Here is a 14,978-nt window from a genome sequence, read left to right as displayed (position 1 = left end):
CCCCAAAATGTGGTGTAAATTATTAGCAGAAATCTCCTCTTGCTCATAGATGGCGCATCCACAGAATATGGTCACTCAGCATAAGGTTACGTTAAACTCATGCGGAATTTGGGTCCTAATCTTAGAATATAAGTCAAGAAATTCTCAGAAAGTACATGTCTTATGTGCCTAAAGTCTTTTAGCGATCAAATGTATGCACAGAGGATTCCTTTTATTAAATGCTTGGTCAATAAAGGTATATCCTTGCCTTTCAACTTCTCTCTATGCTAATTATCCCTCTCCTGGAAAGAAAAAAACCTCACTAGTGCCCCCCAGTGAAGGTAGCTACCCTGTGAGCCACTCCCCAAACCTTACAACACGATCAGAGGTATTAGCCAAACCAGACACTTATCTACTGCTGCATGCTGTTTGGAGGTATGTGCCCCTCATCAGTGCAGATCAGAGGTTCTTTCCTTTCATGAGAGCTAATATTAATGTTTTTCCCGACAAAGCATAGCCAATAGGACTCGATACTCTTGGACAATTGAGATTGTTGTGATCTTATACTAACAGCATGTACTTATTCCTGCACAATAGAATCTGAACCAAGAAGCAAATGAGATAACTGGTGCAACAAATAAAGTCAGTCAATTAACGATGTTTTTGCTCCGCGATAGGAAACGGCAACTTGATAAACAAGTAATAAGAACCCATTTCCTATTTGTTTCCTGCAGAATTCGGATGACCTACTTGTAGCCTCAGCTGAGTGTCCCAGTGATGATGAAGATTTGGAAGAATGCGAGCCCAGCACTGGTAAGACTTAATCTAGTAACCGACAGAAATTACATAGAGGGAATTACCTAGAAACAGGCAAAATGTGAAAGTAGGGCAAGGCAGCAAACAGATCAATTTAATAAGGATATCAGGAGGGGTTTCTTAAATTTACAGAAAACGCAAAGGCAGCTAGCTAATTGAAGAGGAATTCAGAGAGCCTATGTGATAGGTATACTACATAAAGTATGCTACTCCATTTTAACATGTGTACTTGCTTAAAATGCGCGCATAATCAGTGTTCAATCTAAGGAAAGCGCCTTGTAGGGGAATGTGCCCTAAGAAAAATCATATTTTTGCTGTTTAATTGCAAAAAATCATCCTTTATTACAATATGTTAGTTATTGGCCATGTGCACCCTGGTCATGGCCAAGCAGTTTAGTGCCCATTTCCACCTGTACTTCAGGCATCTTTGCCTTCCACTTCACTTCTTCGCATGGTCTTCATTGAAATCTCACGCATGCGCTATGATTTGGTGCAGCTTCTTACCTATATGTCTTCCAGCTATCTCCGCACCCGTTATCACTGGTTGGCAGCGCCTGCCTCAAAGTAACCTGCTATGTTTCCTCTAAGATTTTGTGCAAACACAGAACAGTCTGTATCCTTAAGTTTGCCAACGTTACATTCTTCACATTCACCGGGACGCTGACAGTCGGAGCATTCAGGTTCGTGCTGACCACCGCATTTTCGGTCAGCGTCCAATCCAACAAAACATCGGATCACACTCAAACCAATTTTATTCTATGGGGCCCAGCACATGTTGGAACGAGTCTGTCCAAAGAACAAAAAAATCACAGCATTCCCGACTTCAGCCATGCAAGTCAATGGGTCCATCAAAAATAAAATCTGACTTCGGAGTGTGGTCCGATTTTTACGAACAGTCAGAATGGAGAACATGGAGACTTTTTTTCCCCATCTTCTCTGCATCCAAGAAAATCAGTTATCACTAGGATCAAATTCTGATCAATCTGATTAGAGTGTGATTAGCATCATAAGACCGATTAGCTCCAATGAGAGAAAATACTGTTGAGTGAACCCAGCCTTCGTGAGATCTCAGTAAAGACTGTGCTGTCTCCGGTGTGTACAAGAGGAAAAATGGCTGGAAGACATGTAGGTGGGAAGGAGCACCAAACTGCTTGGCCACGCCCAGAGTGCACACAGCCAACATAAAAGCACAATTTTTCTTAAAGCAAATATTCCTACAAGGTGATGTGCTTAGTTTCACCACTGATTATGCGCTGACAGACATCATTTTAAGGTATAAAGAGGTAAATGGTCTTGTGAATACAAATTCAAAATTGTGAGTACGTTGTTTCACGTGATAGTTAGTGTAATTAGCGTAATAACAATATTTAATATGTCAAATATTTTAAAATAGGTATTTTTAAAAAAAAAAATCATGTATTTTATAGTAAAAATAATTTTTGCATTTGGGATTAATTAAAAGTTTTGCACCCTTTAGCTTTTACAGCCTCTTTGTTTCTCAAGTTGATTTATGACCATATCAAAAGGTCAACTTTGATGTGGTCTGTGATCAAATATCAGGCGAGAGGAGTTTAGAAAAAGACGGATATACGATTTACAAATTCTCCATCAGCACTAGCTCACAACTGGATTGTATGATAACTCATTCTGCAGCCAAGCAATGTGCAGGGGCAAAAAAAAGGACCCGTAGAAGCTAAAAGGTGCTACAATTTTTGAAACTAAACGTGATGTCATTCATTCTGCCCAAATTGCAAGAGGTGATTGCCAGGTCTTTTCCATAGTGAGAGACATGTCAATTATCTACAGCGGCGCTGGGAAGAGGCGGCCAAGGGTGGAGTTGGACTAGGATCTTTTAAAGTATATAGCTTATGTAAAAATACCAAAGCTTGTTAGAGAAATATATACTTGGCTGCAATCGTGGAGCCAGGCTATAATTTATGCTGTCCGCGGTTTGGTCAACATGAATCTAATGACCGGTTCCCTTTAATGAAACAAATGGCAAAATCTATCTTCAGCCCAAAATACATTAAATTTAAAAACGTCTCCATAGATATCTCTATAGCATAAAATAGGATTGAAATTTCTAAGTCAAATGACAGTTATTGAAAAAACTCACGATGATAGTTTCTTATCCCCATCAAGTTTTCAGTAGCAGATGTAGTTTCCAACAAAATGGGGCCCGTTTCCAAACTCTTCCCATCTAATCTTTGATACAGAATTTTAGGATCACGGCCATCACCTACAGTTCATGTACTGCCTACAGGTGAAGAGTAGTGTTCATGGGAAATCCTTAAATATTGTCAGTTACCGGTGTGATATTATAGCGGCGGTTTTGTAGGGTAGTGGACGTCAACCGAACCAAAACATACTCTAGGTTCTATCTGCAAAAAATGACGTTATCACAGAAGAATAAGAGCAATTTATGTAGAGAATATAACTAATTTGACTTGTTGAAAGGCACTTAATTAAAACTATACTATGATTGCCATGTAAGAGAACAGCAGCATGGTTCACGATACCATGGAAGAGTCTTCACATTTTGACGAAGGCAGATGAGTGAGAATACAAAGCAATATTAAAGGGACGATGCCATATATTCACAAAGAACAGAATAGGAAGAATTGGATACCCTTTAAGAGCAGCAAGAACATTAGTCCAAAATCATAGACATGCCCTTGGCAAATCGTGAAAAGACTGTAGAAAGTTAGAAAAAAATTTTTTTAACTGTGCAGATTAAACAGTCATGAGAAAAACTGTGTCTTCTATTCTATGGTTTTATGTATCAAGACATAATAAAAAAAAAGAATAACAACAGTATATGACAAATTACACCTTGTCAATAATTATTCAAGTCTAGGCCAAAATGTAGAGGCAATGAGTGACAAATGAAGTACTCCTTTAGTTCCTTCATTGGAATAAACAGGGTACATAGCAGCTAGGTGCCGTTAATAAATGCCCTTGATTAATTATTGATCACAAAGTGTGACCACCTCTATAGTAGCAGAAGTTTAGGCAGTGTGTTGGGCTCGAGCATTCAGGTGTGTGCCAACACAATGCCAAGAAGCTAAGACATCAGTAATGATCTTAGAGGAACCATTGTTTCTTCTGTCCATCAATCTAGGAAGGGTCATAAGACCATTTTCATACAATTTGGAGTCCATCCTTCTACATTGAGAAAGATTATTTACAAATGGAAAATGTTCAAGAAAGTTTACAATTTATCCAGGGGTGGACATTTCAGCAAATTCACACCGAGGTCAGATTGTGCAAATCTCAGAGTAATTCAAAAATCCCAAGAGCTATAGCTCAGACTCTAAAGGCTTCATTCAGCTTGTTAAATGTTCAAGTTCATGAGTCCAATTTTAAAATGACTGAACAAGTATGATTTACAATAAAGGGTAACAGGAGGAAGCCCCTTCATTCTAAAAAAAATGAACATGACAACATGGCTAACGTTTGCAAACTTACATCTGAACAAAGATGTCTGGAAAAATGTCCTTTAGACAAATGAAGCTAATGTGAAGCGTTTGGCCATAATATATGTATTGTGCCATATTTTGCAGAAAATAAGCAAACAAAGCATGTTAGCACAAACACCTCATATCAACTGACAAGCACAGTGGTTAAGGGGAGACAATTTGGCTTATTTGTCAGCCATAGGACCTGGGCACATTGTAGTCTATGCTATAGTATTCTATAGTCAATTGTGAGGCTATCTATCCAAAAGATAACAATTTGGCGGAAATAGGACAATCATCTGGAATATACCGGCAAAATATACATCATAATGACTGAAAAAGAAAAGAATGAAAGTCAAAGTCGTGACCTCAACCCAACTGAAATGCCATGAATGCCTCAAACAAACCATAAATGAATGCCCACAATCCTCAATGAACCTTTAACTAATTTTTTTAAATTTAAACTGAGTACTATTGATGAGCGAACGTGCTCTGACAAGGTGTTATCCGAGCATGCCTGGGTGCTGAGTGTCTTCGACGTGCTCGAAAAGTATGTTTGAGTCCCCACTGCTGCATGTCTCATGGCTGTCAGACAGCCGCAACACATTCAGCAATTGCCCAGCCTCGGGTACTTGACCATAACGCCATAACTTGACCATAATGACTTTGTTGGATAACACCTTGTCAGAGCACAATCACTCATCACTACTGCGTGCCTTCTCCAATTGGTGTTGTGTCACCGATTCTGGAACAGTTATACTTTTTCTTCTTTCCTACGTTCCAAAGTTATGTCCCTTGGTAATGTTGATGCAAATTTTCCCTTTGACTAACTGGGTTTATACTGCAGAACTTTTTTGTGGGCATGGATGTGCTTTGGTCTTTTTCTCCCGTGATGCTGGCCAATCAAACACCCACAGAGAAGTTCTGTGCTATACGCTCTGTTGGTTGAAGGGAAACTTTACTTCTTTATTTCCCAGGGGGCATAACTTTGGAATGGAAGAGAGCAGAATAAAAAGAAAAACAGTCCAAGAATCAGGGGAGCAATGCCAACTGAATGAGGCACTCTGTTTACATTTCTTTTTAAAAAATACAGAGAAAGGTCCTCTCCTCTATAATCAATGTTTTAACTAAGAGTTGACTAAAATTTCTCCAGAATGAAGTAAGCGACTTGGATCAAGTCATACAGAAAAAGATCACTTCAAGATATTGCTGTGAAAGGTGGTTTTTACAACCTATTGATTCATGGCCATGAGGCGCACTTAACTTTCTGCACACTTCTTCTGCGTGTTGGCTTAATTTTTGTTAAATATATAATGACGAGGTCTACCATACATTTTTTATTATGTCCCGATACGTAAAACCATAAAATGCATAGACGGTTACTTGATTTCTTTCATGACTGCAGATGTCCTGTATTCAGATACAAAAGAATCAACAGCACAGCACTATATACAACTGCATATTATATCACTATACATATTCAATAGTAACTTCATAGTAGTATATGTAATGTAGCAGCACATAGCAATATCCAAAGTTTTTCATACCAGCGTAAACTGTGCCCTATTGACAACAGTGTGCAGACAGCAGTGTTTTGGGGGGTTTGCCACTCATCGGTAGAGAGCATGATACTGGTTAGGTGAATGAGATGGCTCGGATACAGCTCAGGGAGATACAGCGTTTGACTAAAGAGAACCTTTCGCTGGATTTATATTTAAATTCAGTACCTCCTCCAATTTGTGCTGATCAACTGATTCTGGAACAGTTTTTCTTATATCTTTTGTGCCGTTTCATTTCAAACTTATGCCCCCCAGTAATAAAGAGCTCCCAATATGTGAATTGTCTGTTCTGCAGAACTTATGTGGGCATTTGCTTTTTCTTCTCTATGGCATTGGCCAATCAGAACACCGCCATGTCATAGAGGGACAAAAGCAATTGCCCACCAAGATTGCTCTCATGTGACCATGCTGAGAACTCCACAGTTGCAGTGTCCCTTCCCGCTATCAGAGCACTGGAGCACAAAAGAGCAGCAGTGATGAAGAGTAGAGATGAGCGAATTTGCTTAGATTCGGTTCCAAATACGATCGCAATCGAATATTGTTTTTGCAATATTCGTCAAACACAGCCGAACGTCATTAGAGTCAATAGGAATAGAAATTACAGAATATAGCTCAAATATGTCAAAATCAGATTCCGGGTACAAAATCTGAACAAATTCGCTCATCTCTACTTAAGAGTCAGTCTTGAATCTGACTGTCTAAGACGCGATGAAGTATGTTGCTTTTCCCTTGTGCTCCTGCTCTCCAGCGCTGCTGCTCTTTTGCTTTGGAGCTCCAATAGCAGGAAGGGATGCAGCAAGTGTGGAGTGAGAACACGCTGTACAAGGCTCCAACTGTGGACTTCTCTGTTGGCAAATTTGCTTCTTCCCTTCTAGAACACAGCCATATTTTAATTGGCCTGAATCACAGAGGAGAAAAAGAAAACGCCACAAAAAGTTATGTGCTTGACGCCTAGTTAGTTGAAAGGACAATTTGCTTATAGGCCACTTTTTTTTTTAACACTGAGGGGGCATATCTTTTGAACAAACTACTGACTTGACTGCTGGATCAGGTCCTGAGAATCGATTTACACCATCTCTACTTATATGGCCTTTGCCCTGATGAGAGCATGCTCATAAAAATACTTCAAAACAATTTAGCACGGTCTGAGTTAGTCTGAAGTATGAGTCTAATATTAGGACTATAAGCCACTGTAAAAATTGAATTTCTTTTCCAATATAGCGATATGAAAAATAAAAAGAGAAAAATTTAAAACCTGCAAACTTGATTTAAACAATATGCCATTTTCTGATGACACATTCCCTTTAAACTGAAACCTTAAAAGTAATTTTATGTTTTCTGCTTACACCGCCAGCAATTGATTGTAGAAGAGCTTTTTGCAACCAATAATTTGGGAGTAAAAAGGATTTGTGTTCAGTTAGTAGTTATATATTTGAAGTGTTACCTTTAGTTATACAAAACAATATATTACATTTTCCCTATGGAAGTAGTTTATATATAAAACACTTTATATATAATTACAATATGGTATGACTAACCATGGATGCATTTTGTACAGCAGATTCTTAGTAAGTGACCCCTGTGGCTTAAATAGCTGCAGTTGCAAGCCTTGGCTTGTGGATTTGAAGTAAAATCGGCCCAACCAGTCTAAACATACTTATTTCTGCAGATTTATTAGAGTAGACGGAATGGAGGCTTTATTTCCAGTTTAAAGTTTTCTTTTTTGTTTGGAAAACTTTAGCTAGTTTAGTTACTAAGGGAAAAGTTTTTGAAAAACTTTAGTTTAATTACAAAGGGAAAGGGTTTGGAGATAGAGGGTGGGTAAGTGAAATATGAGTTTAAAGAAATAACCAGAGCTGAATACTTTAGAACATTATTGAAGTTTAATGAAATGTTCTGTAATTGTTATACAACAGAAAAAAGATGTTTTTTGTATTAAAGGCCCACTTTATTTAATGGGGTGTTTCTGTCTCCCTTACCCCTTTTCAATAGATTCCTTTTATTTTTATTTTTTTGCTTTGCTTTTAATTTTTCTTTTCATTTTTGTAACATAATCTCTATATAATTTGATTGTTCATGGTCATAACAATTTTTTTTTTTTAAAAGTCTTTCACAGGTCAGCATATCTTATAGAGGTACGCTCACTAAGCTATGCTAGGCCTAAAACATTTAAAATCAATTATTAAAAAAAAAATCTTATTTTAGACATGATGTTTGGTAACAAATGAAAATTTTAAAATATAAAGTGACCGTGAAACAGTAAAGTAAATTAAACAAGAAAAGTGTTTTTTTTTACCCAGAGGTTTCACAGTTTCTTTTGTAATTTTTTTTTTGTCTTCATGCTAAAATCACATGTGGCCAATTGTTTGATGTAAGTTGTCTAAATATTCTGAATCAATTTTATTTGATGAGCACAGAGCAGCTGAAATAAACAGTATTTTTTGGTAGCTAATTGGGAAGAACTGTTAAACTTTAAACGGTGGGAGGTATATTAGGAAAGCAAGTTGTGTTCTATTTAGAATTCAAAGATAGGGCTTTTATGAAAGAATTTAAGAAAAAACTACTGTAGAAGAATATATAAGAGTAAAAAATTAGAAAAAAAAATCTGAAAAAATTATATATTGGAAAAATGGAAAGTTATGGAAAGAAAAGTAGACATTACAAATATAATAAAATTATAAGATAAAAGAATTTGGCACAAATAAACATAAGAAGAGGATGGAATTGTGTGGGATTTTTTGTGGAACCACACAGTTTTACATAATTTAGGAAAAACAAATTTATGAAGAATTTCACATTTTGAAACGATAGAGATGAATGTAATAAAATAGTTTAAGCTTTTTCGCCTATTGATATAAATTACTGGGTTTGTTGAGTCATAAGGCTATGTATTTCTCCACTTATAGAAGGAGACATTTATGGTTGTAAAGATATATTTATATAGATATATGTATATTTTTAGGATTAAAAAAAAAAAAATTAAAGCTGAGTGAGGGAAAAATGGCACAGGAAATAGAAGAAAATTATGATATACTAAAAGTGATTATTACTCGTAAAAAGGGAAGATAAGGAACTGAGCTTTTAAATAGTTACTATTCAGTCTTTCATTAGCTGTATTCAACATAATGATAGCTCAAGATGTTTAATAGATAGTGAACGTTGTATGGTAGAGCAGTTCTGGGTTATTCTATCGTCATCTAGTAGTTTTAGAAATAGAAGGGAGTTGAGTTAGCAGATAGCATTGTGTTGACTGTATGTTTATATTCTGAGGTTTTTACTCACACAATATTCTTTGCTGTTTTCTCTGTTTTTTTGTCTTGTTTACAGGAGGGGAGTTAATATTACCCATAATAACCGAAGATTCCTTAGATACCCCTCCCATTGCTACCCGGTCCCCCTTTGTACCTCCTCCCCCCACCTACCGAACTGTCCTCACACTGGACACCACCAAAGATTCCTTGAGTGTTCCTTCCAACTTGAGGCCACCATGCCCTTCTGAGCAAGAGGATAGTGATTGCGAGGAGGGGATAGAGGTCTCTGGTTATGCCTCAGGGGAGGTATTTGAATCAAGTTTCCCTCCTACTGATGACGAGGACTTTTATACCAGTTTTCCATTGGTAACTGATAGAACCTTGCTATCCAGACCAGATAGTGCAGCACGGAGACCTCCAGGTTCTCGGCCAAATACAAGGGCAGGAGGTTCAACCTCCTCTCCTTATGACCTTCTCACCTCCACCACATCCCCAGACCTTGTCCGGAACATCCCGGCCGGCAAAATGAATAACAGGGAACTCCCAAAACCCAATATAGACCAATATCCCCATATCCCTACCTCTTTCCAACTGGATAAGTTGAACAAACAGAGGTTTCCACCTATAACTTCTTCCCCTAATTTCCATAATTTCCCTACAGCAAATCCTACAGGGTCAGGGGAAAAAGGGGCCCCTGGAGCAGTGGAAGTTATCAGGGAGTCCAGCAGCACAACAGGAATGGTTGTGGGAATCGTGGCTGCAGCTGCTCTTTGCATCCTCATTCTCCTCTACGCCATGTACAAGTACAGAAACAGGGATGAAGGGTCCTACCAGGTGGACCAAACCCGGAACTACATCAGCAATTCAGCGCAAAGTAATGGTGCTGTGGTGAAAGAAAAGACAGCGCCTGCCACTAAAACAGTTGGTAAGAGTAAGAAAAATAAGGACAAGGAGTATTATGTGTGAAAGTATAGAATGGACTCTCCCAAATGTGGGAGTATGGTTGGGAAACATCTAACCAGCCATTTAATGGAGATACCAGACTGACCCCATGCTGTGACCAATCATTGACTAAGCAAAAGTGACTAAGCCCCAGGTCAACAGTTGGCTGTCACCTTAATCAACTATTCAAATGCTTAAACAACTGCCAACTGTTAAAACCCAATCAAGGGTTATCCAGACATTAACCTTTGGTCAGCCATTTGAATGTCAAATTAGCCAATCTACTGTACTGTATCTACAGTAACCAAGATACATTCATGGACATATCCACTGTTTATCGAAATCATCTACCGGTGGATGAACACCAACCAGTCTTCTATTAATTGACCATGATCTGTCCATCTGATGAAACAATCCTGTGTCCAATCTTTCAACCAAACTTTTTACTTTAACCTTAAAGAGGAAACCCATCTCTTGCTCATTCCTGCTCATATCTTCCTTCTCCTGTTTTAAAGGGAAAAAAAGCCAAGATTCACTGAGCTTTATGTTGGCAACTCCTGAAAAAAAAAATAATAAAAAGACCCAAAAAACTTGGTTCCTGTCAAACTATGGTAGAACTGAGAAAGGAAACGTAGAATGGAGATCTCCTTTCATGGACAAACATGCTGAAACTAGGAGAGATGGTCAATAATAATCAACTATAATCCTTTGATAACATGGAGCCATTGAGGGGAGAGGATGGTAGAGTGTTGAGAAAACCAGTTTTAGAGACAAAGACTCATTGAAAAAAAAATGGAAGAGGGCTAAAAGGACTGGCCTTGGTTATGCTCTCCCCTCCCTTATCCTCATTGCCCTTCAAATTCCTCTATGCCCTCCTAAAGATCAAGGTTATTTCTATTCTGGTTTGTGTGGTGTTGTCTTGGTTTTTTGAACGCTGAGCCGTGCGTTTGACTTCTTCGTGGACTTAATCTACTGCCCCACACCCCCCTCAAGAGATCAAAAACCCATTTTATCACCCCAGGCTTTCTCCACATACCCCTTTGAAATAAAATGGACTTGTAATAAGGGGTTTTGGGCAACTGGGGCAAAGAGAGTATCAGAATATCAATAAAGCAAATGTTACGGCCTTGTATAAGAGTGTTGACATTTTCATGGAGAGGTACAGTCTATTCTTCGGAGTTATCCTTCCACTGTTCTCTACATTCAATTTGGGTCATACTTTGCACTTGTGTATTAAGCATACAATTAGCACTAAATTTAGGGTGGATATGTATTTTATCAAATTGCAGACTAAATTAGCATTAAGTACTGAGGTGTTTAGTAGTAAAGAGCAATTTTTCATTTTACCTCCCGATAAAGGTTACAAATAATATGATGCATTACATATCATTTAAAATTAGATTACCGTAGATAGTAATTTATTAAATGGGTATTCCGTTGTTTTTACGATAAACTTTAAATAAGTTTGGAAAGTCGTTATACACAGTACAAAACTAATACTATTTCAAAAACATATATAATCACCTACCGTCCCCATTATCTATTTCTTGCAATCATTTTAGACTTCTCACCTTCCTCTGTATTCCTCTCGCCATTGACGAGCAAGTCTCCACCTTGTTGGGCATTTCATATTTGGCTCCCTCACAGCTGAACCCTCTCATATCAGTTCCCAAAGAGCCCCGCCTTTATTTGCTAGGACTGAAACTGAGCATGCTCGACCAGCAAACATTGGAACTACAGGTCGTAACCCATTACAGTGACTTATTATCATCCTATTCTGGGCCAGTAAGTGGTAATTGAAAAGAATATTACATATTCAAGATGTTTACTTTGCACCACTTTCAATACAAGTCAGATTTTATATACTGGAATACCCCTTTAATTTATTCTTCATGTTAGAAGTAAAATCAAACTGATAGTCTTCCCTCGCAACATTTTTGCAGTATGTACAATGGCCAGAGCCATACGCTCTGTCCCGTAGGCACCGGTAAAGAACTGTTCACATGTGAAGATCATATTGTTTGTAACTTAAAAGTGGTTTTCCGCTATATTTTGGAATCTACCTTGGTGAAAAAAGAAAAAAAAGAATGAAAGCACTTGAATCCGCTTCCAACTCCAGAACGGCTGCTCCATTGGTCCCCACTGGATAGGAAGCAATGATTTGCCAACCACTACTCCTTTGACCAGCCAGTCAATCGGTGGTAGGGTTGCTAACTTGATTTTTTAATTTTTGTGGATAGCCTTTGCAAAAAATATTGGCTGTGATTATTTTCTTTTTTTTGAGACACATTGTAAAAGCATAAGAAATCACGATTATAAGTGATACATATCTACAGCCCATAATCTTTATAAGAAGAGATTTTTCTTCATTGCAAAGTGTAAAATGTATCAGCTTAAAAAAAAAAAAATCAGGGACCCCTCAATTTTTCTTTTTACGGACAAGGTAAAAAAAAAAGTGGTCTATTTTTACAGACTGTTCTGGAATTTCAGGATGGTTGGTAACAATGGTCAGAATACTGCTAGTTGTTGCGGAGTTGCTTTTGTTCCGATGGACACCAATGGCGCAGTAGCCCTTGAGCAGGGATCGGATTCCCGTGTTGTTTTTTTTCTTGCACCTCTGAAGTTTCCCATTAACTTGATGATTAAAGCTTAAAACCTCTTTCATTGGAGATAAAATAAGCTACATTGTCTGCTGAAAATTATAAAAAAAAAAAATTAGTCCTGAGCTGATCTGCAGACGACAAACTAGAGATAAAAACATGGTCAACATCGATGGCGGAAACTCACCTACAAATACACTGTCGAAGACTTTACATGGAAGTTTAACGTTACGTTTTTCTTAAGCCAATAGCAAAACGGGATCAAACGGTGAATTCAATGTTTGATCCCAGTTTTGAAAAAAAAGAAAATGTGGTCAAACCTAGTGTAATAGAAGTATGATACATACATAGGATTCCTTCGTAGCAGCCTTCTGTCTGAAGACGCAAGGCAAGAATGGCGGAGAAGGAACCTCGATGGCGAAACAAGACAAAAATAGGCAGAAGTAATGGATCTTAGTCTTTTTTTTTCAGCTAAGGATATATTCACATGTGGCAGGTGTGTTTCAGAAATCCCTGAAAACCTCGAAATTTCCCATTAAATCGGAATGTGGCTTACTGTAATCAATATGCACGATGCAGAAGCAATGACTCTTAGATGAATGGAACTGATTTGCAGTTTCGGAAATGTGCTACGTGTGACTGTACCCTATCTGTTCCACGTTTCTATGTTTTTACAACACTCAGGTGGATAAAGGAAACTATATTACAGATTATATATTGAAGAAGTGCAGCTTACGCAGTTCTCGGGGGGAAAAATCAATTATAATGGTATGACTAAGGGAAAAGCTCGGTTTAATATTGTCTCTTAAAGCCTGTGAAGAACAGTATATGAATACATCTTACAACGATTCCACTATTAAAGGTGCACTTTAAAAATTGTATTATTTACAATTAAACAGATTGTATAATGACTATCGAAATGTTTTGTATGTTTATCGAAAATGTGATGTGCAAGGAAAACTTATTTTAAGGCTAGAGTTCAGAAGATTCACTCGCAACTGTCCAATCTCTCTGAATTGAGGTTTGCAAAAGAAATCAGGTGCTGCTTGCCTCTGGAAAAAAAAAATCATTTAGCAAAATGGAAATAATTCTCAGTTGGGCAAAATTTGCAGCATGTTAAAATATATTTTATCAGTTTCTTTCTTTAAAATGAGCGTGAGGCCATTTTTAACTTAAATTGGCTACAGAAGGCAATGCACGTAGTCAGTTTTTTTAGCCAAAGTCAAATTGTGCAAGTCCTTTCTTATTTTTCTCATTCCTCTTGAAGGGAATCTGTCCCCAGCTTTTTGATACCTCCCCTGACAGCAGCATAATATAGAAAAAGAGACCCGGATTCCAACGATGTATCACTTTGTGTACTGGGTGCAGCAGTTGTGACACACTCACACTCCTTAGATGTAGCATGAAGCAAAGCTGAGAAAGCTAATCCCGCCCAACACACCAGGCTCTGTATGTACATTGTTTATAGACAGTGAGCTACTTATCAAATGAAGGGGTGTGGTTGGACAAATTGGCATGAGGCAACTAGTCAGGGTAATGATAATGCCATGGTAATAAAACCATCATTGTACATAAATAGCAACACAGTTTAATAAATGACACATCACTGAAATCTGTATTTCAACTGTATGGCAAAAACCTGCCGACAGATTCCCTTTAAATCTATTCCTGACTTTGTCTCAAAAATGTCATCCAGGTCTTATAGAGATTTGACTGGAAAGCAAAAATGCCTTCAAGCTTATCATGTGATATGCTCAACTGAAGATTAACACAAGCTTCTGCGCAATACTAAAATCAGATTTGTTACCAGATTTCACTATATAAACTATTAATATACTTTTGTAAATAGAGATCGTAGACCTGGAGAGGCTGGTGTACTTCTCAAAGTTTACATTCAGTCACCACCTGCTGAGCTTAATGTTAAGCTCCTCAGTGTCCTGCACCACTCCCACCTAACTGCTGCAGCTGAATTTCTACACACCTAGCTCCTCAGTGTCCCTCCTACTGCTGAAATCTCACCCTGCTCAGTACAAGCTGCAGCTGACAATCAGGCTAGGTTAGTGTTGGACTGGGTTGGCAAAGGCCCACCAGTAACATTGGTTCTTGGGACCCACTGTTCAGCTACATGCAAAAACGACCTGACCCTAGTACGCAGATATACTTATGCATCTATATAATAATTTATCTAGATTGTTTAGTGAATGATTGGATGACACCTTTATCTGCAAATTGTGATCAAGTGTAATAGCACTACTCATTAGCACTCCTTCACAGGGGCCTACCGGAGGATTTTTCTATCCTCCTGTCGGCCAGTCCGACCCTGGGCTGGGTGGTCAGAGACTGAACAAATTTGGACTCATGACCCATCTAATT

The 14,978-nt window shown here is 38.0% G+C and overlaps 1 protein-coding gene across 15 annotated transcripts in view; it reads left to right on the top strand.

Moving 5' to 3' along the window:
- Positions 1-13,517, top strand: part of NRXN2 (neurexin 2) — a 900,728-nt gene extending 887,211 nt beyond the window's left edge. For 8 of the 15 annotated variants that reach the window (XM_073578432.1, XM_073578444.1, XM_073578430.1 and 5 more), the window contains 2 exons: positions 714-792; positions 9,140-13,517. In XM_073578432.1, the coding sequence (XP_073434533.1) occupies positions 714-792; positions 9,140-10,029 (969 nt within the window). In that variant the 3' untranslated portion in view covers positions 10,030-13,517. The remainder of the gene's footprint in view (positions 1-713; positions 793-9,139) is intronic. The other 7 variants (XM_073578443.1, XM_073578436.1, XM_073578438.1 and 4 more) reach the window with 1 other exon arrangement.
- The last annotated feature ends 1,461 nt before the right edge of the window (positions 13,518-14,978 follow it).

The sequence above is a fragment of the Dendrobates tinctorius genome, unplaced genomic scaffold (genome assembly GCF_039654945.1).
Source record: "Dendrobates tinctorius isolate UK_male_01 unplaced genomic scaffold, ASM3965494v1 ptg000059l, whole genome shotgun sequence".
Lineage (NCBI taxonomy): Eukaryota > Metazoa > Chordata > Amphibia > Anura > Dendrobatidae > Dendrobates > Dendrobates tinctorius.
This window is presented reverse-complemented; position numbering and strand designations above follow the sequence as displayed.